Here is a 26,171-nt window from a genome sequence, read left to right on the forward strand (position 1 = left end):
TACCCCCCCCCCCCCCCCCCCAGCACTGTAGCTCTTGCTTGTGTAAGCAAGGGCTACGGCTGAAAGAAATATTCGAATTATAGTGATCTCTGTCTCCCAAGAAGTGACGGCAATGTGAACACGAGCGCACAGTCACCACCTTCAACAACCTCGGGACTACAGCCAGTGTCACGATGTGGATTATCAGTTTCAACTCTTCTCATAAAAAATATTTCAGACTATTTCAAGTTGTATGCAGGATGACTAAATGTGGAGATTCCTTCCAATATAATTAAAAAAACCAAGGGACCTACCACGCATTTAATCGAGATCTAACATACCATATTGAATGGGTTGCAAATTGTAACTGATAGAAAGCCCAGCGAAGCAAATTAGACAGAATACAGATGAAGAAACAATCATTGTTCCAAACAAACTTACAGCATAGGGCATTGTCCTACAAAGTCCATCAAGGCTCTCACTCCTAGAAAGCAGTCACGGCCTTTATTCTAAATGCAGGAACCAGATAACGGCCTGAATCAAGATCCAGCTAACAGGGAACCAGACGAGGAACAGACGCAACATCTCAACGAACTCAAAGTGCTTCAGGTAGCTGATCTCCCAAGGTGTTCTCGCCAGCTTACGCATGTCAACGACCTCCTTGCAGTACGGACAGATAGCCTTCTTACCCACAATACACCAGCCGCGGATGCAGAACTCATGAAAGACGTGCGAGCAGGACAACGCTATCGTCTTTTCAACACTTGTGTCGTCAGGACTACTAGGGACTTCCAGGGCCTGCCGGCAAATGAAACAAGCACTAGTATCCAATTGGCGTGTGGGTAACGCGCTCGTATTGCCTAGGTTAGCTGCCATGAATTCGGAACAATTTACAGACAGGTCCCTCAAAACAACAGACCAATAGAAACCACCGACCATGACAAAGAGGAAGTAGATGAAGAAGGCTGGTGGAAAGGCCCCCACCAAGCACATGATCAGAAGAAAGTAGCCAATGTGTATGGCACCAAGTGTTATGCCATGGCCAATCAAAAAGAACTTGTAGACGAACCGCGGCGTATCCAACGGAAGAGGCTTGCGCGTCGCACGGAAAACGACGTACGCAAATACAAGGGCGATGGCCACTGAGAATCCTGCAATCTTCCAGCTCTTGGCCATGACACTGGTGACAAGTGGAGTAAGCCATAGTGCGACCAGAATGAATGCTTTGTAGGAGCGGGGGTAACGCTTTCTCCAGCAAACCGCCAGCAGCTGTACAAACAGTGTCACCACCACTATGGTGAGCACAATCTCAAGGTGCATAAGCTCATGGCCTTTGTGTTTGGCAACTTCAGCTTCAAACATTTGCTGCACCTTTTTGCGTCTCTCCATCTCAAGCATTCTGCGGCGCATCATCTCAGACATTTCCTTGTGGTGGGAAGAAACAATGCCCGGAATAGCAGCGTGGACACTGCTAGCTACAGCATGTGTCGGGCTACCTTCGGCTTGATGATGGCTCACCGTCACCGCTGCCATATGGCCAAAGGGCGTCCGAGCACCAGCAGGCTGTGTTACGGCCATTTCAACTAGCCTTGCACTACAACATGTACAATTGATACTATCGCAGTCAGGTTCAGCTGAGTGTGTCACCAAAATTAATATTAATTCTAAAAACCTGGACCAGTTCCGATGCAACCACAGTTTTGGACTTTATACCAATTTCTCCGAATGGCACTATATCAGATAAAAGACATATGAAACTAGCTAACTGTTGTTCTAAATACTACTCTTCAGCTAATAAATTGCAAGTCCAGCAAGTAAAATTAATAGTTTGCGCTCACTCTACCTTCTTGATCAGATTCGAAAAGCCACGTACAAAAAATATTTCGCAGGGACAAAATCAAGCGAAGTGCGCGCATTGACGTACATACATGTACGATAGTTTACTGTGTCGTGTTTTACAGTCATCAGGTCATCATCATCTCATTGCCTAGTGCATGTACATGTACATGTGATGAGTGTGGATCTACGTCACTACTTTATACAGTATGCAATCGATTAATCAGTCATGTAAATAATTGTTGACTAGAAAAAAAAAAAAAAAAAAAAAAAAAAAAAAAAAACATGTGTACACGTAGATCTACGCGAATGACTGTTGGGACATTCTTCCAAAACATGACGTCACATAATTCGTAAAAAAAAGACAACTTTTGTCGCAAGCGGCTAGCCTGTCGCAACCGCGAGACTCATCTTGGGCGCGCTCGAGCTGCGAAGCGCGACACACGAGCGCGACCCAAACTGTGTCACGTGTGTGTCGAATCTGACCGTCATTATGATCGCCTTCGATTATTTATTTTCGTTCTACTCGACAATTCCAAAAATCAGTGCCATTGGCTTTAGCTTTGCCCTTGAACTTGAAATCTCGTGCCTTATTCTTTCCTGGGGACTGGTGTTGGATATTGAACGGGCGGAGTTACCGCCGGGATGATGGATGAAGGAGATGATGGCCTAAACTACTTGGCTGCGCGCATTCTCATTTTCGCGTGGCCTGCCACTAGTGTTTCGCAGATGCACAAAGGGTGTCACAGGCATAGCTGGAGGAAGAAAGGTGAGAGAATCGGTTGCACAGTGCAGATCAACTCAACCATTTGGTTGTTTTAATTTTACTCCTGACCCCATGTTTTCTGACTGCACCTACATTGTATGTCAAGTACTAGTTGTTCAGAAGGTCTTCCGATGAGACACACTGATTGTGACGTCGTGACGCATTCCATATATCGCATGTTACATACTAATAAGTTTACTACTCGCTGTGCCTTGCACGCCGCCACACACTTGGACTATGCATGCCTTTTCCGTGTGATGCGTCGTATGCACCACGTGGCTGCTGTTATTTGAATTTATTTGAATCTCTCGTGCTTATCTTTCTGGATACAACCTAATTGTTTTCCGTTCTGTTCTGGCGGTTTTTAGTCTTGCCAAGACGTTGTCAGCCAGTCAGTTTTGCTTGTCAGAAAAGTAATGAAAGTTGATGAACACCTCTGAAACTCACTGTCCCAGTCGGCCTCATTTCCAAGTAGCTAAGTACAGTGAGTAGTAGGTCTACCGACGGCCATGCACGTCCTACAACTACATGAAAAGTCTGAAAAGTCATGTGTAGTAGATACTGGTGTTTGCGACAATCGATCCTACACTACGTCTACACCAGGGAGTCGTAAATACCGGTATTTTACGACTCCCTGGTCTACAGTACACTACACAGTCAGTGCAACAAGTGTATGAAAGTCCCGGCCTGGTAGTCCATCAGCCAGTGGTGCCAAAGTGAGTCCCCTGTTGCACTTACAAATCGAACACCTGGATCTGACATCAATCGACAGCAAAAGCATCACTGAATCCGACCTGCCTACTTTCCCTGGCGAAACTCTTGCACTCCTTTTGCAGTGCGCCTTGGAAGTTCGAAAAATTTCTTCTTCTTCATCAGCCATTACGAGGTTTTCCATCCGTTTTATCAGGACATCCAATGCGTCTTCAGTGAAAAGCGTGGAGTTTTGTCAACGTTTGGTGTGGTTTTCCGTGGCGATCGACCTAAAATCGCGAAATAAATCGCCGTCGATTTGAGCAGAGGTGAGTTGGCTTGGAGCACGTACAGATTCAAAAAATATGTGTACATGCGCACCGGGAAGAAGATGAAGATGCTCACCATTTTCAAATAACTAATTCAAAAAACTACATGGCTATTGTACTGCAATTTTTGTAGTTACTTGTTTGCAACTACAATGGTATCAAATAGATAATCAAGCGAGGTACAGAGGGATTGATGGCTGATCAAAGCCCAAGGGACCAGCCCGAAGGCTTTGATCAGTCATCAAGCCCGACTGTACCTCGCTTGAATATGCTTCAGACGATCCCCAACAATTTTTTTGATTTTGAATTCAATCGCTTTATTCTTTGGGTGATCTCGAGTGTGGTAGATAGTACTTCGAAGTAGTACAACTGTAACTGTACTACTACCTGGTTGCAACATGTTCAAAGCAGCCTTGCCTTTCTTTCAACTGTTTGCTGTCAGCATCCAGAGCCATGGCGTTTGCTAGTTGGTCGTAATGGAGAAGAGAACTGCAGGGCATTCACTCGATGTACAACATCCATCGCCGCAGATTCCTTACTTTTAGCTCTCCACGTTCCTTATTTTTTCCAGGGATCAGGACCTTCCTGGGGTGATTCCATTCAGGGTGGAAGCGTAGATCACTTTTGCCAAACAGTAAAAACTACGCTTCAAACCTGCTTGACATGACTCGGGGTGCATACTTCGGAAACCCGAAGGTGGATGATGTTCAATACTAGCTCAATACTAGAAAAAAAGGTACGAATAATCAAAAAAATTAATTCAGCCAGCACTCTTCTGACAACCCTACCCCTTTTTGCCCGAGGACGGATTTTTTAATTTTTCGAAAAATACAGACGACTCCTTACCTGTTCATTGGTTGAGGGAAAGATGCAAACGGGAAAACGTCTGAAGAAAAAATTGACTGGCGCCACCAGGACTCGAGCCAGGCGCCTTGAGGGCAGCGGTGCTCTAACCCTTCTTTACCGTTGAGGTTCAGTGTGAAAAGGTGTGACTAACTGTCCTGCTTACAATGCGGTCGTGTGTGTGTGTGTGTGCGTGTGTGCGTGTGTTTGTTGTGCACTGCAGGTTTTCTGGCTGATTCCACCGACCCCAATCAATCTTCAGATCTATGAGCAGTGGGTGTTGTCGGGTAAACAGCAGGATATATTCCTGGGTGACATGGTCGAGAAGTGTGCCCGCGTCGAATTGAAACCAGGCTGGACTTTTGTCATTCCTACTGGTGAGTGAGATTGTGTAAGTGTGTGTGTAAGTGTGTGTAAGTGTGTGTAAGTGTGTGTATGTATGTGCCAGCTAGTTCGGTTGGTTGGTGCCTTTATGCCTGATTGTGTTGGGTCTGTTGCCAACGGGCTCGGCTGCTTGAAGGTGTAATGCGTGCGTGTGTGTGTGTGCATGTATGTTTGTGTGTGTGTACGTGTGTGCATGTGTACGCGCGTGTGTATGTGTGTGTGTGGTTGTGTGTGTGTGTGTGTGTGTGTCTGTGTCTGTGTTGCCACACCAGCCGACATGTCAGTAGCCTGCTGATTTTGGAGGCATTTCACGACTCGCCGACAATTGACCTTTTCCTGCCGACAACAGACATGAAAATGTCCCGTTCTGACGTTATGCTTCGTTTAGAACTAAATTAGAACATAATAGAAGTCATGTTCCAGATTTTTGCTCTTACTGGTCATCGTGTTTGTTTTCATTGCTCTCTCCTATGGTGCTAAGTGAAATCATTATTCTGTCTCGGCGGAAAATCTGATAGCTCAATCTGAGTTTCATGCAGACCCGTGATTTTTTAAAGGGGAAGTATACCCTAAAATCAAATTTTCACCAGTTGTAGTCTTCGGGGTGCTGAGTCGAATGGTCTTGGTCCGAGGAAGCTGCGACGCTCCCTTCCTTCTTTTTTCCCAATCGAACTCGCGCACTTCCACCGAAACTGGGTGACTGCGCCCTACTAGATGGGGATTTGTATGCAAAATGTCACTAAAAGCGCCATGTCGTTCTTATAAAAGCACGGATGACCGCGATTGGCCCATGTGTTGTAGTCGTTTGGACGCTGAGTCGACTAGTTTTGGTCCGAAAAAGGCTGTGATGCAGCGTTCCTCCTTTATTCCCAATCGAACATGGTTGAACAAGCGGTCACGTGCTCCAGGGTGCCCAACTCACCTGGTCACCGCGCCAGCAGGCGACAACTTTCACACCAAGGTTCAACTCGAGTTCAATTCGAGTGACAGGACTGCACCAAAAAAAGGTCAAACAGGCTAGTAAGTTGTACCCTGCAGGCACGATGACCAGGTGACTGGTGTACGCGGGAGCACGTGACAGCTTGTTCAACCATGACTCAGCGTCTAAAAGACTACAACATAAGGAGGAAGAGAGCGTCTCAGCTTCCTCGGACCAAGACCATTCGACTCAGCACCCCGAAGACTACAACTGGTGAAAATGTGATTTTAGGGTATACTTCCCCTTTAACAGTGCGCTTTGTGTGCATGTGTATACTGGGGTTACTATGATGGGGGTCTTGGGGCAAAAAGCCCCCAGATGATGCATTTTATTTTTTCATCCTACTGATATTTGGCCAAAGTGATGTGGCAACACTGGTGTGTGTATGTTTGTTCGTTGACAGGCTGGATTCATGCAGTTCACACTCCTGTGGATTCGCTAGTGTTTGGTGGAAACTTTCTGCACAGTTTCAACATAAGCGGTCAGCTTGCCGTGGCGGACATTGAAGAAACTACTAAGGTACGTGAGCTGTGGTGTGCATGTCTATGATATCTTCTACAACTTTACCACGGCAATGCCTTGTGTGAGCTTTCCAAGGCTTGGAGTTGTGCATGAAGGTTTCTGTTTTGTTATGTTCCTACGTCGTTCATCGATGTTGCCGTGGAACTGTGTGTGTATGTGTCTCTGTCTCTCTCTGCCTCTCTCTGTCTCTGTCTCTCTCTCTGTCTCTCTGTCTCTCTCTCTCTCTCTCTCTCCATCTCTCTCTCTCTCTCCATCTCTCTCCATCTCCGTATACTTCACTTTGTTCCTCTATGACTCCCTTCGTGTCTTATCATGCAGGTTCCGCAGAAGTTCCGCTTTCCCTTCTTCACGCAGCTCATGTGGTACGCACTGGACAAGTACGCGCACTCTCTGCGTTACTACCTGGAACAGTTTCACGGGTACAAGCCTGATGACAGTACCACCATCACACCCACTGGCACCATCATCATGGACACCATCGTCATGGACGCCATAGATACTGTGGACAACACCATCGACATTGCAATGGACACCACCATTGACACTGCCATGGACACAAGTACTAGCGGCAAGGAGAAAGAAGAGAGCGATACTTCCCACACTGCTACAACTACTGCTGATGCTACCGAGCCGAGTGATGCGAAGTGTGAGACCGAGAGCGTTGCAACACCAGAGCCACCTGTTGCCGACGCCACCCCGGCAAAGTCCACACGCGTTGAGAAAGCGCACGTTTCCGACAGCCCGTCCTCCGCTAGTCCCAGAATGCGGCGTCGCAAGGCTGCAATCGCCGCGGCCGCCGCCATTTCTATCTTGTATCTTGCAGGTATATCATCTCGTGACGACCACATTTAAGTCTGAATTTGAAGTGCGAAGATGCTTCAGCAACCACATCGTACTTTTCCATTGCTTTCATTGTGCTTCTACTGTGCATGTGTGTAACTTGTGGGGTATATATGTGATGACATTGTATGCTGGCGACACGGTCAGATTTTGTCCATGCGTGTAACGTACACCTGCATGTTATGCATTGAAAAGGATCTGCCACTTGCGATCCTGGGACAAGTATCAGGTCAGCTTTGTCTTGTGTGGGCTGTACCAGATTGCTGTTCACTTTTCCATCTGTTGGATATGTGACTTTCTGCAAGTTTCTGGTGTATGGCGGCCACTTCTTTGCTTGTCACTTTGTATGATATTACATTCTGTATTTGCTGCTTCCATGGCGTGGTCTGCAAACTGCAATCCTTGGGCAAATGTCATGTTTGCTATGTTGTGCTTTGGCTGTCAGCTTGTCTACACGTTGTAGTTGAATTATTTTGTTCCACAACTGACTTCCTTTTAAAAGTACGGTGGCCACTGCTTTGCATTTTACATGAATTTCCTGTTTGTGTCGTGTGCATGTGCGTATGTGTGCGTGTACCGTGTGCATCCGCGTGTTTGTGTATCTGTGTGCGGGGTAAGCGAGGTGGGGAGGGCTGGTATGTATCAGTGTGTTATCGCAGTCTCATGCCTACATACAGTACATCGCGCGCGTGTTCATCATGTTTACCTTCGGGGTTGGGGTGGGTAGGGAACGGAAAAAAAACTGAAATTATCCATATAAAAATCTCTTTGTGAGCGGTTCTGAAAAACCTTTACTGGCGCTGCCCCGTCGTAAAAGTAAGAAATTAAAACTGGCCCATTGTCCCCCCAAATGTGAACTGATCCACCTAAATCGGGAATGACGGGACCCGAACGCACCAGTAGCACGAGGTCGGGAGGGCACAGGATCACAGCACATCATAGGGTAACACCATCACTAGTACATGGTATCAGTGGCAGTGTAACTTTGCTAGTACACATAGTTACTTCCATCGGATATCCAACATGGGAGTTCATCAACGACCATGGCCTGCGGACCAGCGTCCCCAGCTGCATCCACAGGTAGGAACCTGATTGATTGATTGATTTTATTTGGATTTGCGAGACCAAACGAGCAGGAGTGCTCAATAACAGGGTAGCGAATGGTTGAGTTGTGCTATGTGACAATGTAGTGTGTGCGGAGGCCCAATACGATGTAAGGGGATGGGAGGAGAGAAGGCCAGCGGAGAGTCAAACTCAGAAGAGGGAGGAGAGAATAACTGAAGTACACATTTACTGTGCGAATTCAAATAAACCAGACAAACAGCAAAACGAGTACACAACTCACGAGAATAAAGAGGACTGGAGCACAGAATTGAACTGCTGAAGTACACAGCTGACGAGAATAAAGACAGGAGCACAGAAATGAACGGGAGGCAGTCTACGAAGTGGTGGCACCACCGGTGCATGCACCACGGTACATTATCACATTATCGGCTTTGCAAAGTTCGTGGGTACTGAATACCATGGTATGGCCAACTGTGTAGCAGTCTACAACGACTTACGTGTAGGGAATGGCAGCTTGGCGGAATGCTGGGATTTTGCCCATAGCTCGCACCGTGTCAGGTATATGGTTCCATAACAGGCAACCGCGAGATGCCGGTCTACATTGGCCTGCTCGGCTTCTGGCTATTGGTTGTTGTAGGCCCAGACTGTGCTGAAGGCGAGTTGCTCCGCAGTTGCGAACAAACAGTGCCTGCAGAGCAGGACTGGCACGGTTATGAACGCACCGCCATACCAGCACGAGCAGTTTCTGGCGATATACCTCGTCCATGCGATAAACAGAGAGCCTCTCCAAGAGATCACTGGCCCTGGTAAATCGTGGTCGTCCGAACACCGCCCTTGCTGCGCGGTTTTGGGCCACCTGCAAGCGGTTTAGCTGGTTGTGGGTCAAGCCGGAGCCATATGCTGAAGATCCATATATCAAATCCGGCATGATGACAGATAGGAAGTACTTGCTTCGACTAGCTAGAGTGAGGCAGCGTCGCGCCCGCCACAGACTACCGATCTTCCTAGCAGTGCGTGAGATGCACCGGTCAACTTGCGGTTGCCAGGTCATTCGTTCATCGATTAAGACGCCGAGGTATTTCGCGCTGGTGGTGTGCGGAAGCACATCATTTCGACAGCGTACACCCACGTCCGGCTGCTGCCCACTGCTGCTGGTAAAAACCAATACATTACTCTTCTTTGCATTTAATACAAGACCACGAGTGTCCAGCCAACTTGAGAGGGAGGTAACCGCCAAGCTGAGCGCATCAGACACCTCTTGCGCTGTCCGTCTTGCACATGTCAGGGCGATGTCATCCGCAAACTGCAGTGATGATGCCGGCGCAGATTCCGAGGGGATATCTCTGGTGTATGGGTCCTAGTGTTACGGAATTTCTCCCCACCCCTTTACCTTCACACCACACAACGGTTCGTTGACTCATTTGTCGGCTCCAAGAATACTTTATCAAAACCAGAACTGATGGCGAAGCGAGCGGGGGAAAAAGACAACGAAATAATAAACAACCAACAGTAATAAACAGAGAAACGGCGAACACATCGAAACGACCAATGAGCGACCAGTACGTACGATACATGTGACTAGAACCAAGACAACAACATCGTGGACGAATCACACCACTCCCTCACACCCGAACTCGACTCGCACAGCGCATGCTCCACATAATCCACGCATGCGCGACAACTAGTTAGACAAACGCACTCACTCAGGCAGAAGCAGATCCACACTCTCTGACAACGCATATACTACATACACCACGTCATACACATCACACCCATATACTGCACACCCCGCATCACTCCCGTACAGACAGCAGACCATATTTGACACCGGACAAGACAAGACAGCGAGACCAGGAACAACAACGGATGTAAATAATAAGCGAATCGAATTTCGTAACACAGCCTCCCCTAACGGGAGGAGTCGACCACGACTCCTTACAAAGAATAGGGATTACTATTGTGAATTATGAATTAGGGTTTATAAAATGTGTAGGTCGTCCTCGACCATGACCTCAATGAGAGGTGTCATGGTGGTCCGGTGGTTCGGTGTTTGCTTGTAGTTGTAGTCTTCTCGGTATCTGGTCCCTTCCTGTCCGGTGATGCTGTAGATCATGCTGGCTGGGTCCCGGAATGCTCGAGCCCTCGGAATAGGAAAAGATAAGAGAGGCAGAGCATGGCAGTAACAATTCCGTTAGCCTTAGGTAACTTTACTAGAAAGACGACTGCCGACCCTGGCAGAATGCGGAAAACAATAATCGTAAATCATAGTCGTAATGCAAATAATGTTACAAAAAGATGTTGATGCCGGCTCTGCGCCGAGGTTGTTTGCTTCACTGACCGATTGACCGCCTGCTGTATTCTGCTGGTTCTGATCTGTACATGATCTACACTGCGCCTCTCTATCAAACTGGCAAGACAACCAAGGGACCCACTCATCGTGCTCAGACTCTGCACGGTCCCCGACGACTGCCGCCCGCTCATCACTCTCCTCCCGTCGTCTTGTTTTTTTTTTTTTTTTTTTTTTTTTTTATGTGCAAAAATGGTGGTCAAGGTACGGGAAGGCACGCATTGCCCCCCCCCGGATGTGTCGAATGCATTGTGGATAGTTATCATGGCGAAAAACTCATAATACCCGTTGTCATCCAAAACCGAGTGTAAAGAAATATCGGCCGAAACCCTCAATGCAAATGTATGTGTAAGTGTATGTATATCTACTTGTGTTTTCCTTTACTTGTGTCCATGCCTTCCGTGGAGCTTCTTGTTAGCGACACAATGCGTCCGTTGTCAGGTTCTCCAGAAGTGCACGCACTTTTCTGATGTCAGACAATCCTGTCGTCCCACGACGCTGTCGTCCCACGACGCTGTCGTCCCACGACATATATTCTCTTTCAACATTCAGCAATGTGGAGTTCTACACTGAACCTGGCAGCCGTCGATCCTCTGTCTGAGGCTGGATACGGAGTCTGAAACTGTACCAAGTCGTCCAAAAATTAACAATAAACTGTGCGATTGATCCGTCGTGAGGTTTTGTTTGTCCTCACTGATTGCTCATACACTGCGCCTTCATAACATCTGAATGGACACGGCAGTAGGTGAAGCACGGTCTACCCCGTGAGACGGAGGGGAGGGCTATGCAAAGGAGAGGGTTATGTTACGAATTTATATTATGACTATGATTTACAATTGTGCACGCGAGTACGGTGTGGATACTCTACTGGACACTGACGGCATGACTCTACTCGACTTCGCCCCGTCACATGTTGGGAGACAGCGGTCGTTCGTCGGGCGCACAACCACCCGGTGAGTCAATCCCCGTTATGGCTTTCGCCGGAACGGAGGGCTATGTTACGGATTTCGTCTCGTATTGACTTAGTTTGTCCCGGGCCGTTGTCCGGAATGTAACCGAGCATAAAACCCAACTGGGCGGTGCGCACCTTCCCGACGCGGGCGTGATGCTGTGTCGGCCGGTGTAGGCTGATTAACGGTAAATGGTGCCGGCACCGATTCTTCTACTGGTGTGGATTGAGAAACAGGGGGAGCTGCCGGGGCTAATGTCACTGTCCCCCGGACGGGTTTAATCCTGTCTACATGTACCGAGGTCGACCGCATGTGTCGCGGTGAGGGGAGGGGACCCACCCGAGTTAGGTCAACTGTGGTACCCGTGATGCCCTTAATCTGCCAAGGTCCCGTCCAGTACCGATGTAATTTAGGAGAGACCCCTCTGGGGGGTGGGGCATGTAACCAGACATAAGAGTTAATGACATATACCGGCACTTTACACTTGCTGTCGTACACCGTTTTAGCAACTTTGTGTCTGTGGTTTAACCGTTGGCGGACCAAAAGAAAACATTCGGCGAGACGTAAGCGAAGATCGCGAACAAAGAGAGCAACGTTTGGTTCGTTATCCCGAGGGATAGGAAAAATAAGGTGCAGCGGAAGGCGGAGTTCGCGACCAAACATAAGAAACGCGGGTGTAAATCCTGTAACGTTGTGAACAGAAGAGTTGTAAGCCAATTGAACCAGAGGGAGAAATTCGTCCCACCGAGGGACATCGTTCAGGTGAGAGATAAAGGTTTTCAATGAGGCTTTGATAGTCCTGTTAGCTCTCTCTACTAGGCCGTCGCTCTGCGGTCGGTAGGGAGTGGTTTTCGTCTTTTTGATGTTTAACAATGTACATAGGTCCCGAATCAGAGCATTTTCGAAGCTTAACCCCTGGTCTGTATGGATTGAGTATGGGACGCCAAGGACACACACCAATTTATTGATAAGAGCACGGGCCACGGTACCGCTGGTCTGGTCGGGTATACCAATGATTGTGAGCCACTTCGTAAAATAATCTCCGATGACAAGTACATATTGATTTCCGCTTTTAGAAAGTGGGAATGGGCCCATAATGTCCATAGCAATAACCTCTAGAGGGAAACCCACTTTAATGGTGCCAAGTGGCGCTTTGTTCTTTCGAGTTGGAAACTTGGAAACTTCGCATTCTGGACAAATTTCGCAAAAAAGGCGTACCTCGGTTGATAAGCCAGGCCAGTAAAAGAAATCGCGGAGACGTTGTAGAGTACGTTCTGTGCCAAAGTGACCCGCCGTAGGATTTGCGTGAGCGAGTTCTAGCACCATGGGTCTCAGGGCGGTGGGCACAACTAATTGGCGGCCCGAACGACCGGGTAGCTGACGATAGAGAGTGTGATTCTCGACTGCAAGAGACGACGCCTGGTTGAGAAGAACTTTAACGGGATAGGGGTCCCCTGGTAACGCCTCCTCTTGAGCCTGCAGTCTTTCTATCACTAGGTTTAGGTGTGGGTCTGTTTGTGTGTTTTGTTTGACCTGTGCTGGATCGACTGTGGTAATAAAATTAACCGTTGCTGGACTAGATGGCGGATCGTCGGCGCGAGAGAGACCGTCGGCGTTTAGGTGGCGGGCCCCCGGGCGGTGTTCGATAGCAAAATTAAACTCAGCTAGAATTTGCTGCCAACGTGCAAGTTGTCCGGACGGGTCTTTAAACGAGAGCAGCCATTTCAAACTACTATGGTCTGTACGCAGCAAAAATGGTTGAGAAATCAGGTATACTTTAAAGTGGGGTAAAGCCCACACCACTGCCAACAGCTCCCGTCTAGTGACGGAGTAGTTTCGTTCAGCCGGGTTAAGACTGCGGCTGGCGAATGCAATAGGATGTTCTTTACCATCGGGCCCCACTTGGGACAAAACCGCACCCAGGCCTGTATTGGATGCATCCGTGTCAATGAGGAAAGGTTGAGTAAAATCCGGAAATGCCAATACCGGTGCTTTTGTGAGGGCGTTGCAGAGTGTCTGAAAAGCAGTGTCTTGAGGGCCGGACCAGTGGAATGTGGCATCTTTTTTGCAAAGAGAATTGAGTGGCGCCGCAATGGAACTAAAGTTGGGAACAAAACGGCGGTAGTAACCGGCGAATCCTAGAAAAGTTTGCAGAGCCGTAAGCGTCGTTGGTGTCTTCCAGTTCATGACAGCCTCAATTTTGCGGGGATCAGCATGTAAGCCAGACTTAGAAACGACGAACCCTAGGAAGGCGACCTCTTGTTTAAGGAACTGGCACTTAGATGGTTTCACTCTTTCAACACGTAAGCGTCGTTGGTGTCTTCCAGTTCATGACAGCCTCAATTTTGCGGGGATCAGCATGTAAGCCAGACTTAGAAACGACGAACCCTAGGAAGGCGACCTCTTGTTTAAGGAACTGGCACTTAGATGGTTTCACTCTTTCAACAGCATCACCGGACAGGAAGGGACCAGATACCGAGAAGACTACAACTACAAGCAAACACCGAACCACCGGACCACCATGACACCTCTCATTGAGGTCATGGTCGAGGACGACCTACACATTTTATAAACCCTAATTCATAATTCACAATAGTAATCCCTATTCTTTGTAAGGAGTCGTGGTCGACTCCTCCCGTTAGGGGAGGCTGTGTTACGAAATTCGATTCGCTTATTATTTACATCCGTTGTTGTTCCTGGTCTCGCTGTCTTGTCTTGTCCGGTGTCAAATATGGTCTGCTGTCTGTACGGGAGTGATGCGGGGTGTGCAGTATATGGGTGTGATGTGTATGACGTGGTGTATGTAGTATATGCGTTGTCAGAGAGTGTGGATCTGCTTCTGCCTGAGTGAGTGCGTTTGTCTAACTAGTTGTCGCGCATGCGTGGATTATGTGGAGCATGCGCTGTGCGAGTCGAGTTCGGGTGTGAGGGAGTGGTGTGATTCGTCCACGATGTTGTTGTCTTGGTTCTAGTCACATGTATCGTACGTACTGGTCGCTCATTGGTCGTTTCGATGTGTTCGCCGTTTCTCTGTTTATTACTGTTGGTTGTTTATTATTTCGTTGTCTTTTTCCCCCGCTCGCTTCGCCATCAGTTCTGGTTTTGATAAAGTATTCTTGGAGCCGACAAATGAGTCAACGAACCGTTGTGTGGTGTGAAGGTAAAGGGGTGGGGAGAAATTCCTCCTGGTCCGACCATCCCAATGGAAGATCTAGATACACAACCCGGACTGACCATGGGGGCACAGAGAGCAACGAGGAGGAACAAAGAGTAGTGAATTCCGGAGGTTGGCCCTGCGGGTCGGGTCGGTGGTTACCACACTGAGGCCACAGTTGGGGACAACCCCATGTCCCTTTGAGGGTAAACGCCGCTATGAACAAACTGCCCAGGACAACCTGGAAAAGGGAGGTGATGGCGTGGAGACGTGGGAGGGAAAACCAAGTACCAATCCCATCCAAAATGCTTAACCCCAGGATAGCGAGTAAGCCTAAGAGAAACACGACCCCAGACCAAGTATGTTGAAACCAAGAGGTGGAGCCGATATTTGCAGTGTAACGAGAAGACAAGATCGGGGTGGATTCTGGCCCCATGACAAGAGTGGGCGACGGATCCATAGAAATAGATATCTTATGTTTCCTCAACAGATCAGCGCCTAGTAGGCATGATTCTCGTAAATCGTCAACTACGATCACTGGTCCCTCAAACCGGAGAGACCCCAGCTGAAACATCCCAGTCACCACTCCTAAAGAAGTTATTGATGTACCATTAGCACTATACAAGGCCCCAACGCCAATGGAGCTAGTGGGACGCAAAGATGATCGAACATGGGAGGGTACAACAGAGGAATCGATTAATGTGACACTAGCCCCCGAATCTACCAGGACCGTCAGTGGAACAGTGGTATCGGCAAAAGTGATCTTACCGGAGCAATACATGGCCGTGCTGACCGGGCAAACCCCAGCCGTCGTTACGGTGGCGGTTGGATCGGGCTCGTTGGAAGGAGGCAGGGCCGTATACTCCGGTGCACGGTCGAGCGGGACCCCTGGGGAGGAAAGAACGGAAGAGGAAAACGCAACAGCCTGAGGTACGGTACAAACATGTGCATCATCTGACCCTTGAATAAGAGTGTTCTCGGCAACGGGCGGGTCTAACGCTGCCGGGGCCCGTTTAAATGTTGACCCTGTGATGAATAGCTGTGCGGAGGTTGAGGAGCAGATGAACCATACGCCTGTGAATTACGTTGTGACATTTCATATTTGAATTTCCTACAGTCTCGTTTGAAGTGACCCGTTATTCCACAATGAAAGCAAGCAGGAGGACGTGGTGGTCTAGTTGGTTCAGCCCGTGTTAGGGTATGGACAGCGGCGGCCAAGTCAGCTACAGTGGCCTTCAAATCAGCTATCTCAGTTGAAGCGGGGGCAGCCACGTTCAGAACCCCTTGGCTTAGTTCTAAAGAAGATGCATTACTCCTAGCTTCGAGCACAACGGCCTTACGCACAGCGGCATCAATATTGACAGGCTCAAAATCGGCTACCCTATTGCCCAAGGTGGGTTCCAATGCATCCAAGAAAGCCCTAGTGGCAACAGCCCCCAACACATCACGAGAGGCCCCCGGAAAGGCACGGGCGGCTAAAATGGAGATGGCATCACCCAGTTCTGGAATCGACTCACCGGGTGTCCTTCGTCTGGCCTGGAGCTCCGCTTGGCGTACTGCCTCCTTTCCTTTATCTCCGAAGCGGGCCACTAAGGCTGCTCGCAGCTTGACAGGATCGTCACGGTCTTCGTCCGATAAGGATTCAAGGACAAGAGCCGCCGGTCCCTGTAGTCCGCGTTGTAGCAGAAAGATACGCATTTGGTCGAGTCTAGTTCGGTTAGGGTCTGCTTCTCCCTCGGCTGGAGGGGCGACGTAGCCGTTGGTCTTCAAGCAGGAATCATAATCTCGCAGGTAAGCCGCCAGGCTTTCCTCTGGGCGTCCATGGAACGGGCGTGGAAGCAACCATCTGCCAGGCTCCGTCATGATGACGAACTAAGTGGGAGGAAGGAGAAGCAAAGGAAACGGCAAAACGCAAAGGGACTCCCCAAGGCCAAGCCTTGGTCAAAAAAAAAAGAAGAAACCAAAGAAATCGCGGCGGCGAAAAAAAGCAAAGAAACAACGCGAAGAGAAAAAAACAGGACGAGGCAAGCAAGGCACACTTACGAGAGGAGTAGTTCCGTCCCTTTGGTAGGTCGCTCGTAGTAAGTTGTGGAACTCGAGTCCACGTCGGGCGCCACTGTTACGGAATTTCTCCCCACCCCTTTACCTTCACACCACACAACGGTTCGTTGACTCATTTGTCGGCTCCAAGAATACTTTATCAAAACCAGAACTGATGGCGAAGCGAGCGGGGGAAAAAGACAACGAAATAATAAACAACCAACAGTAATAAACAGAGAAACGGCGAACACATCGAAACGACCAATGAGCGACCAGTACGTACGATACATGTGACTAGAACCAAGACAACAACATCGTGGACGAATCACACCACTCCCTCACACCCGAACTCGACTCGCACAGCGCATGCTCCACATAATCCACGCATGCGCGACAACTAGTTAGACAAACGCACTCACTCAGGCAGAAGCAGATCCACACTCTCTGACAACGCATATACTACATACACCACGTCATACACATCACACCCATATACTGCACACCCCGCATCACTCCCGTACAGACAGCAGACCATATTTGACACCGGACAAGACAAGACAGCGAGACCAGGAACAACAACGGATGTAAATAATAAGCGAATCGAATTTCGTAACACTAGTACAGAGCCCTGCGACACACCACAAGTGCACCCTCGTGCTACTGCTGCGTTCGGGTCACGTCATTTGCGATTTAGGTGGATCAGTTCAGTGGTGCGGTGCAAGCTCAGCACTGAGCTAAATCAAACTAAATCAAACATACAGCCTACACAGCCTCTAATGGCCCTCTATACAGTGCTGCGATGGCAGAACTTCTGAAGTTCACATCACCTTTCTTCCTCCAGCTATGCCTGTGACACCCTTTGTGAATCAAACACTAGTGGCAGGCCACGCGAAAATGAGAATGCGCGCAGCCAAGATTAGGCCATCATCTCCTTCATCCATCATCCCGGCGGTCACTCCGCCCGTTCAATATCCAACACCAGTCCCCAAGAAAGAATAAGGCACGAGATTTCAAGTTCAAGGGCAAAGCTAAAGCCAATGGCACTGATTTTTGGAATTGTCGAGTAGAACGAAAATAAAATAATCGAAGGCGATATGACGGTCAGATTCGACACACACGTGACACAGTTTGGGTCGCGCTCGTGTGTCGCGCTTCGCAGCTCGAGCGCGCCCAGGATGAGTCTCGCGCTTGCGACAGGCTAGCCGCTTGCGACAAAAGTAAGTTGTCTTTTTTTTACGAATTATGTGACGTCATGTTTTGGAAGAATGTCCCAACAGTCATTCGCGTAGATCTACGTGTTCGATTTGACTCGTCTCTCGCGCTCGAGACGCGAGAGTCGAGCATGATACCGGTACGAGAGCAAAATGCAAAGAAACCAAATATTTGAATAGCTTCTAATTTTTTCTCTGCTGAGTTTCATTTTCAAACAAGAGTATTGATTAGTGTGGATACGACGTACAGCACATCTAATCACACGTGAAATTGAAATTATGTTACATGTCCATTCATTTTACAGCTGTAACAAAGTTCAGTAACTTCACGTGTATTACTGCCAGCAGTGACCATTTCGGCAAGCAGAAAGCGCCCGTGCACCATGGTGCACTGTAATTCAATGTCAAAATTAATTTGTGACTGCACTCTGTTGATCTGGGATGAAGACATGTCTGGCATCTTGAGAATGGAGTTGAATGTGATTGGGTGAGTGCACGCTGTGTCATATCGGGCATTGCTGCTATCCAACACTCAGCACCCAGCACAATGAAGTCGCGCAAGACAAGCAGTGCTGACGATAAGACACAGTCTTCTCTCATGTTCTTCTTTGGTAAGAGACCGCCCGGCAGCAGCGCAGCACCGTGTGACGACACCGTCAATGATGCGCAGGCCAAAAAGGTGGATGCCAGGTCACCCGAGCAACATGTAACGGTGGTTTCTAATAAGGAGACCGAGCCGGCGCGCTACACTGGACGCCGGCCGGCCGGTGGTCACGACAATCCGGGGAGAAGTCGATTCTTTGCTCGGTCGGCCAAGACAGCTACTACTGGAGCACAGGAGCAAACAACTACGAGCACTTGTGGCGCTGATGCTGCCGGGTTAGAATCACCCTCTCCTCTACCAACAGACAAAGACAATACATGCGATGACGGGAAGGAACGAGAGGAGCTTGCGTCACAGAGCGCCGGCTGTGACATAGATGCCCGTTCTGTTGAAGAGCTGCTAGAAGCTGCAGCTCAAGCTGATGCCATGGACACGATAGATCTAACCGGTGATGAGCCTACGACAGCGGGTGATGGCAATGACGCTGACGACGGGCGTAACAGCGACAGCAAGGCGTTTTCTGGTGTTCCTTACTACTTGAAGAACTTCCGTTACATACTGGACAGCGTGCTGGGCGATGATGACAGCGCTGGCCTCTTGGATGAGAGCGACATGAAGATTGTCACAGCGTTTCTGGGACTGGGAGGTAAATACATTGATACGTCTTTGCATGGGCTGGGTCTAGTCCATGGCTGCCATGTGTATTCTGCATGACCTGGGTCTAGTCCATGAACGCCATGTGTATTCTGCATGGGCTGGTTCTAGTCCATGACTGCCATGTGTATTCTACATGGGCTGGGTCTACTTCGTGAACGCCATGTGTCAAGTTGTTTGTTTAGCACGTTGTTGTTCTTCTTCCATGTAGTTACATTGTGAACATCCTGCAGTACTGTCGGGTGCCGAGGAAGGATGCACCAATACCAAATAGGCCAGGATTTCACCAAGTACAGTTTAGCGGCATGTACGCGGTGACTCGCCTACACATAGACTAGTACAGTACAAGACCTAGTACTCTACATGACAAATAAGAACAGTCTTGGGTACGACTTTGATCTCCCGCTCTTTGGCGCCCGACAATGCTGTAGTTTTATTCGACTACTTTGGTGAAGGTAGGTTCGGCCCGAACCATATTCTCGAGCCATCCTGTGGACATCATTTTGCCAGGCACACGGCAGGTGCACACAACTACAGTTTTGTTTGACTGCTGTGCGTACTTAACAGATGATGCACAGAAGCTATACGTTCGTTTGCACAACCGTCGTAAGGGATGGCATCGGCACTGCAAGCTAGATTACAGCGAGATCGTCTCGGGACTGAGTGCTGCTATAGACGAGCTACATGCCGCTGGCCTCTTGGAAACAGGTCAGGACACGTGCAGTGTTTTTCCTTCCATACATTCTGCGTGTCCTTCCTTGGACACACATTTTGGGCACATGGACGCAGGGTTGAACTACCCCTGCCCCATTGGGGCTGATCCTACTTAGCGGTAATATACCACGTGTCATATCAGTAAGCGAGGAACTGCCTGGGAAACACCCTGCATGCGTGAAGTAGTCCTGCCATTCTATATAGTTTGTTTGCTTGACTCTGGACATCGTATTATTGCGGGTATGCTGTTGATTTATTCCATGTACTGTAAGATATGCAAGCACATGTATAGAGTTCAATATAGGGCAAGTACGTGAGACCGTGCAGTGCGACGTTCCCAGGGCCAGCACGGCTTGTTGTATCATGTGGGCAAGCATCGCCATCGATCAATATCTACATCCTTGCTTTTTCTGTTTGCAGCCGGAGCTCAGAGCTCGGCGGGAATGGTGTGTGTGGGGGGAGGCTCAAGTAAGAAGAGCCCATCAAATGTTTTATTTTTCTGGTGTGTTTGTATTGCTAGAGGAAAAGCTTAATGACCTGGAAGTCATTTTACGGCTACTGCCTGCTCCAGATATAAAGGACATGGCCAAGTCATTTCGTATCCAAGCCAGTGGAGCTTCGAATCGTAAATCAGGTACGCACATAAACTAATCGCCTTCTGTAACCCATGCCACACTCTCTGCCTTTGGTGTTGCCAGACCTTCCCCTGCCATCTAGCAGTAAGGTAGTTTCACTCTTGTCCATGTCCAGGTATCAGTTTCATGACGCCAGGTACCTGCTTTTTTCAACTGCATGCTGCGGAGCACTTGTAAGTAGGACCATTTTCTGGTGCTGCTCTAATGCATGTCCGATGTATTTTGCTCTTCCCGTTCTGTGCTTTATATGCATACCGGTACCTGCGTGCGTGTGTCTTCAGGAAAGTCCGGTATGGGTTCGAGAGGAGGCAGTGGTTCAGGCGGAGGAAAACAGGACTTGGTGACTGCCATCCTCCGCCATTGCCGACAACAACTTAGTGTCTTTACGGCGTCAGGCACAGAGGCACCAGTCAGGAAACGGTAAGAATATTCCGTGTGTTCTGTGTAGTGCAGTGTGCCTGGACGAAGATAAGGCGAGGATACCGAACACTGCAGCGCCCTATACTATACCTAGTACTGAAGTACGTCTAATCTTGTAAAGGCCATGACATGTATGTGACTACTGCAAAGAGTGGAATCAAGCTTACGCTCTACTGCTTGCGTCGTGTCTGTAGGCTAGACTGCAGACATCACTCTCCCTGGAGAGGGAACCTGCTTCTAATGCTAATGGGTACAAGCGGGTACAACGTTGGCAGTATAGTCTTGCCCCGCGCACACATGCACAGTTGGGTAGAACCCCTCGGAGGCATGCAGTGTCGGGTTGATTTGAGATTATTCAGACAATTGCTTACGCGGACGTGGACCGTCACATGTGCATGTACTGGTGTAATCACGACATGCACTGCAAGCACTGTACGTGCGTGCAGTCCACTCTGTACATGTGCACTGCACATAATTATCATAATTGAATGCTGGATTATCGAGGCGACGGGATTTAGGGTTAGACGTATGCAAGAGCGGTCCTCGGAAACTTTCCAGGCTGCCGAGCAGGTGAGCACACAATACCTCCCTGGCTGAAGTTTGTACCAAGATCTAACCAGTCCTTATCTGTGTGACTCGTTCTATCTGTCTTGTCATCCAGGGCAAAGTCCTTGCTGGGTAAGTGTGTTCAGCTGCTGCCGTCGGCACGCAACGTCTTTGTTCGCCTCGTTCACCTCTTTGCAGTTGCTTCTTGGTTGGATGATGATAGTCAATTGAGCAATGGCAGCAGCACCGTCATGTAAGTGACTAGGAGCTGAGGCAACCGGCTAGCACCTTCGGGAAATCAAATGGGCAGGAGGTGGGCGGAAACAGAAACGGGAGAAGAGAATTGCATGTAGCAATGCACATATACTGCAGTGTGAATTAACTTTTGATCGTTTTGAACGACTCCCGAAGTGACTGTTGCTACAAGTAACTTAGGCTTAGCTCTTGGTTTTGTGGGCAGTACAGCAGACATAGCTGGTATTCTTTTTTGGCTCCAGTGCATGATGTGCAGACCTTCGTGTAAGAAAAATCCAGGAGAGTGAACCATCACTCTCGCGATCCTCTCAAGGAGAGTAGTGGGAGAGCAGTCCCCACCACCCCCCCCCCTCCCAAAAAATAATCGCTCGCCTTATCTATCCAAGGCGAGCACAATACGGGTTTTTTCAACATCTTGCCACACCGTAATCGGATTCAATACCCAATAGCTGCCAAATTCTTTCTGGATAGTTACCGTACGCACTATAAATGGAAGCTGTTCGGACCACAACTTTAGTTTCCCTTCATCAATTTTGACTATTAATCTCAAGCATTCTGGAAAGCTATTGGCAAGAGGAACACACCAGTGGGATTTTCACCAGCTAGAGTGCTACTGCAGTGGCACTATAGGGGAGTATAGCCCTGGGAAGACACGCACAACGAGAAATTGAGGCTAAGGTTCATGGTATTTTTGTGGCATTCATCGTAGAGCTAGAGCGCTCCTTTCTTTTGTAGCTGACCGCTAAAGACCTGTGCCTGACGTCAAACAGGTCTATGCATGCCTGGACTGTCATGCAACAGAGGGAAATCCTTCATGTCAAAAATAATAATATGATGATTGTCACCCAATTGCGGAAGTGAAAATTTGCAACGGGACGTAAAATACCTTGCGAGTGCCGTAACTCCACTATTCGACCTTAGATGGACTTCTGATGTGTTGGAGCCGACAGCTGACAACGTTCTAATGCGATATACCTGTCGATTACTCAATTCCGTTCAGGGAAAGCCGAGTTACGAAATATTTAAGTGTCACAAGTTGCAGAATGCACATAGTGATGCAGATGCGCTCGAAATTCTCAAGGTGCGCGACGAAAAGTGCGCCCAAAATGAAAATAGGGAGAGCAAAGGCGCGCGAGAGCGATCGCTCTCCTTTTACCAGATGCTCTGATGTGGACACTTTGTTTCTTCAAAATGTACTTGTCGTAGATACAACCTGCTACTCTCGGCTAACGGTAGCATTGTGTACCCCACGTATACCATTAGAAAGGAAACCAAGCTGTTCCCGGACCGTGACTCCTTCCTAAGGTATGTGTGGTTTGCTGTTTTGGCGGTTGGCCTGCTTCTCCACGCTTACCCGATTACTAGTATTGGCTGCTCCAGCTGTACGGGTCGCTGAGATGTTGCGTGTACATCCTCGGTGGCCTTATATCAGCGTCTTCTCTGTTTGTGAAGTACTTGTTGCACTCATTGAAATCTATTAACCGACATGAATGCACACGCGGATAGTCGACAGCGACAGGCATTTTGTAACAAAGAGGTCGGAAGTAAAGGATGTAATTATGTTCAGCGGTGGGGATAAGAGGGGGAAAAGAATGGATTTAATGAAACTTTATGAATGTGGAAATATGGGGCTTAAAGGTCTGGACTGTAGGACCCGGGACTGAGTCTCTCATGAGGTCATTACTGGCAGCAATCAGAGCAGCGAGCTGAGCGGAGGAGTTGGCACTGGGCATTGGCTGGCTGTAGGAGCCAGTTCTCGGAAGCGAGTAATCTTCAACTGCATTGCTCAATCCTTCTCGCACTGCAACCGCACCTTCATCATTCACCATTGATATCGCGGTACCTCTATCGCTCTGTGAATCAATACCTAAATTCAACAATAGACTACTCCCACCACATCCTCTCTCACGGCCGATCTTGATCAGGAAACCTTGTCCCATTCGTGGGGTGAGCTCAGGACGACGCAACCAATGAAAGAGAAACTGAAAGCTGTACACGGCGTACAGTGAAGATCCCCCAATTGCTGATTGGCAGCAAAGTGGAAGATCACGCTCATGACCGGCCACCTCACATGCCGTTCGATAAGTGCCGGCGCACTTTTCATCTAGCACCACATCCCCAAATACTTCTGTGAGCACTATATCTTGTACAGTTGCTTGGTTGCCGATGATCTTTGGTAAGTTGCTCTTGACAACCCTTGTTTAGAAATAAGGATCCTTGACATCTTCATCAGGATGATCATTCTTACGAGCTTTCCGAATTCTCTCCAGCAGTCCACCGACAGCAACTCTGGGCGGGAAAGTTGAAGACTGGATGTCTTGAATGAAGTTCTGGACACCTGATGGTCCTCTCTTGTGGGTAATCACCCAGCTAACATAGCTGACTAACAAGTTTTTCTTCCTAACTCCTTGTGATGGTGAAATACTCCTTACTAACCATCAGGTGTCTCCTCAGCATGGGATCTCTGCTGATACATGGATGATGCTCATCAATTACCATGAAAGCCTTCTTGAATGCTTCGTCAGTAATCTGGCATCGAGTCATGTCATGCCATGCTGGCAGGACAACAACATCCCAGAAGTCAAACGACATCGTTCGTGAGTACTGGATAGCTTCGTTTTTCGAGCACAAGTCACACTAGTGGCTTACGGTACTGTTGGGCGCCGAAGAACGGCCAGGATAGAATTTCACCATTTTTTGAGAACGGTCTAGGCTGGATTTTTGAAGATAAGGACGGAAACCGTAATGTACACTATAATGTACACTCAGACGTATAACTCTGCATAAATGTACATGTAAGACTGTACCATCAAATAAGAACGAAACTGCTGTGTTGGCTAAAAATAAGAACGGGCTAGGCTAGAACCCTGATCCCCCCCCCCCCCCCGTTCTTCGGCTAGGCTAGAACCCTGATCCCCCCCCCCCCCCCCCCCGTTCTTCGGCGCTGCCCGATAGTACTGTATGAGCAACACGTCACTCTGACTCGAGAGAAAACAACACTAAGATAATTATTACGTTGTCGTTCGGCCCTCGTTCGTCCCCGATGGACACACGAACCGACAATGATTACTCGAGTCGATGATACTCAACAGGTCTACTTTCTCTGGTTCTGGGACAAGGATATGCTGCCCAGGTCAGGAGACTGCCGTACAGTGTCCAAAAACTGCTATCAAACACAATGGTGGTGTCCCTCTTATTTTGCTGATGAACGGTACTGATGCACTTTTATATAATTATGGTGTTTTGCTTACGCTAGTACATGTCAGTTGATGCCATTGGCCAGATCTGTAGCAATACACGTACCCGGTGTTTCTCTACTCTGCTTTGCTTTTGGACAGGTTTTGTACAGCTTTGGAGTTGGAACATGAGATTCTTTCCGCCAAGGAGAACAGTCAGTGGTGCGCTGCTCTCGATGCATACAACGGCTCCAGGCCAATGTTTGACGAATGCATGAGAAACAAACCCTGGCAGTATGCAGGTAGGACATACATGATTAGCACCTTTTAGGAATCGCGAGTTCACAGCGCCATGACGTCGCACACAGCAGCTGCGGCAGGCGCAATTCGACCTTCGGCTTGCCGCCATTCGATGTAGGCACGGACCTGTGTGTTCTGACTGGCTGCGCATGGGTTTGCCCACGTCTGCGCTTCCATCCTGGCACGAACTTTATTTTGTAAAAAAAATGGGAAAGCATATTGGAACTGGAAGTCACGGAGTGGCTGATGTGGGAATGTGGGAATGTGTGAATGCCGATGAACTTCACTGTGACTGCATTCTAGAACTCTGTCGGAGTGGAAACACCGTAGAAGCAGCAAGTTGTTGACCCCCCCCCCCCCTGGCTCAACGAGGCACCAGGAATAGCTGAGGCTGAAATGGTTATACTGTCAAGTACCGATAACTCGCATATCGATTATTAGGAGTGCAGTTGATAGTCGCTAATGTTCAAAACGAGTGCTAACGATTTCTTGTGTGTGCATATCAGTGACCTTATTCTAGCCCTCGCACTCCATGAATACTAGTATAGTCATGTACTTTAAACACAGCAAAAGTGACTTTGAAGGAGATGTAGCAAATAGTCTTTGCAAGGCACGGGAGCTCTGAAGACGAAACATTCGACCTCGTCTTCAAGTATATCACGTGTTGCTATGGCTTATGCTGTAGTATGGCTATCATCACCTACGGCGATGGGTGTCTAATGTCTAAGGCCTAAGGTGTGTGTGTGTGTGTGTCTGTCTGTGATGGCCTGTGTGTGTGCGCATGTGTGTATATGTGTGTGTGTGTGTGTGTGTGTGTGTGTGTGTGTGTGTGTGTGTGTGTGCATGCGTGCACGTGTGTGTATATGTGTGTGTGTGTGTGTGTGTGTGCGTGTGTGTGGTGTGTGTGTGTGTGTGTGTGTGTGTGTGTGTGT

General features: G+C 48.6%; 4 protein-coding genes across 9 annotated transcripts in view; 2 read left to right on the forward strand and 2 right to left on the reverse strand.

The window, feature by feature from the left end:
• Positions 1–168: 168 nt before the first annotated feature.
• Positions 169–1,860, reverse strand: LOC135807020 (E3 ubiquitin ligase Rnf121-like). The gene has a single exon (XM_065321115.1). It carries the CDS (start codon positions 1,555–1,557, stop codon positions 484–486), a length of 1,074 nt encoding a protein of 357 aa, XP_065177187.1. The 5' UTR covers positions 1,558–1,860; the 3' UTR covers positions 169–483.
• Positions 1,861–4,657: 2,797 nt separating this feature from the next.
• Positions 4,658–7,696, forward strand: LOC135830592 (lysine-specific demethylase 2B-like). Its single transcript, XM_065342829.1, has 3 exons — positions 4,658–4,820; positions 6,210–6,325; positions 6,647–7,696. Exons 1-3 carry the CDS (start codon positions 4,760–4,762, stop codon positions 7,178–7,180), a joined length of 711 nt encoding a protein of 236 aa, XP_065198901.1. The 5' UTR covers positions 4,658–4,759; the 3' UTR covers positions 7,181–7,696.
• A 438-nt stretch (positions 7,697–8,134) lies between these two features.
• On the reverse strand, positions 8,135–17,316 carry LOC135830575 (uncharacterized). Of its 3 annotated transcripts, none has more exons than XR_010556067.1 (3): positions 16,728–17,316; positions 15,453–15,572; positions 8,135–10,374 (listed from the first exon to the last, which is right to left on the reverse strand). XR_010556067.1 is itself a non-coding variant. In XM_065342819.1 (3 exons), exons 1-3 carry the CDS (start codon positions 16,545–16,547, stop codon positions 10,343–10,345), a joined length of 498 nt encoding a protein of 165 aa, XP_065198891.1. In that variant the 5' UTR covers positions 16,548–16,719; the 3' UTR covers positions 8,135–10,342. The 3 variants fall into 3 exon arrangements, 2 of the variants coding, with proteins under 2 accessions (XP_065198891.1, XP_065198886.1); XM_065342819.1 differs by lacking the exon at positions 16,728–17,316 and adding an exon at positions 16,202–16,719; XM_065342814.1 differs by lacking the exons at positions 8,135–10,374; positions 16,728–17,316 and adding an exon at positions 16,202–16,721 and having other exon boundaries at positions 14,650–15,572.
• A 762-nt stretch (positions 17,317–18,078) lies between these two features.
• Positions 18,079–26,171, forward strand: part of LOC135830603 (fanconi-associated nuclease 1-like) — a 62,293-nt gene continuing 54,200 nt past the window's right edge. For 3 of the 4 annotated variants that reach the window (XM_065342859.1, XM_065342853.1, XM_065342838.1), the window contains exons 1-7: positions 18,079–19,185; positions 19,761–19,901; positions 20,428–20,541; positions 20,824–20,962; positions 21,624–21,761; positions 22,970–23,068; positions 25,102–25,241. In XM_065342859.1, coding sequence (XP_065198931.1) covers positions 18,483–19,185; positions 19,761–19,901; positions 20,428–20,541; positions 20,824–20,962; positions 21,624–21,761; positions 22,970–23,068; positions 25,102–25,241 — 1,474 coding nt within the window. In that variant the 5' untranslated portion in view covers positions 18,079–18,482. The remainder of the gene's footprint in view (positions 19,186–19,760; positions 19,902–20,427; positions 20,542–20,823; positions 20,963–21,623; positions 21,762–22,969; positions 23,069–25,101; positions 25,242–26,171) is intronic. The other variant, XM_065342845.1, reaches the window with a different exon arrangement.

This window comes from Sycon ciliatum, chromosome 1 (genome assembly GCF_964019385.1).
Source record: "Sycon ciliatum chromosome 1, ocSycCili1.1, whole genome shotgun sequence".
NCBI lineage: Eukaryota > Metazoa > Porifera > Calcarea > Leucosolenida > Sycettidae > Sycon > Sycon ciliatum.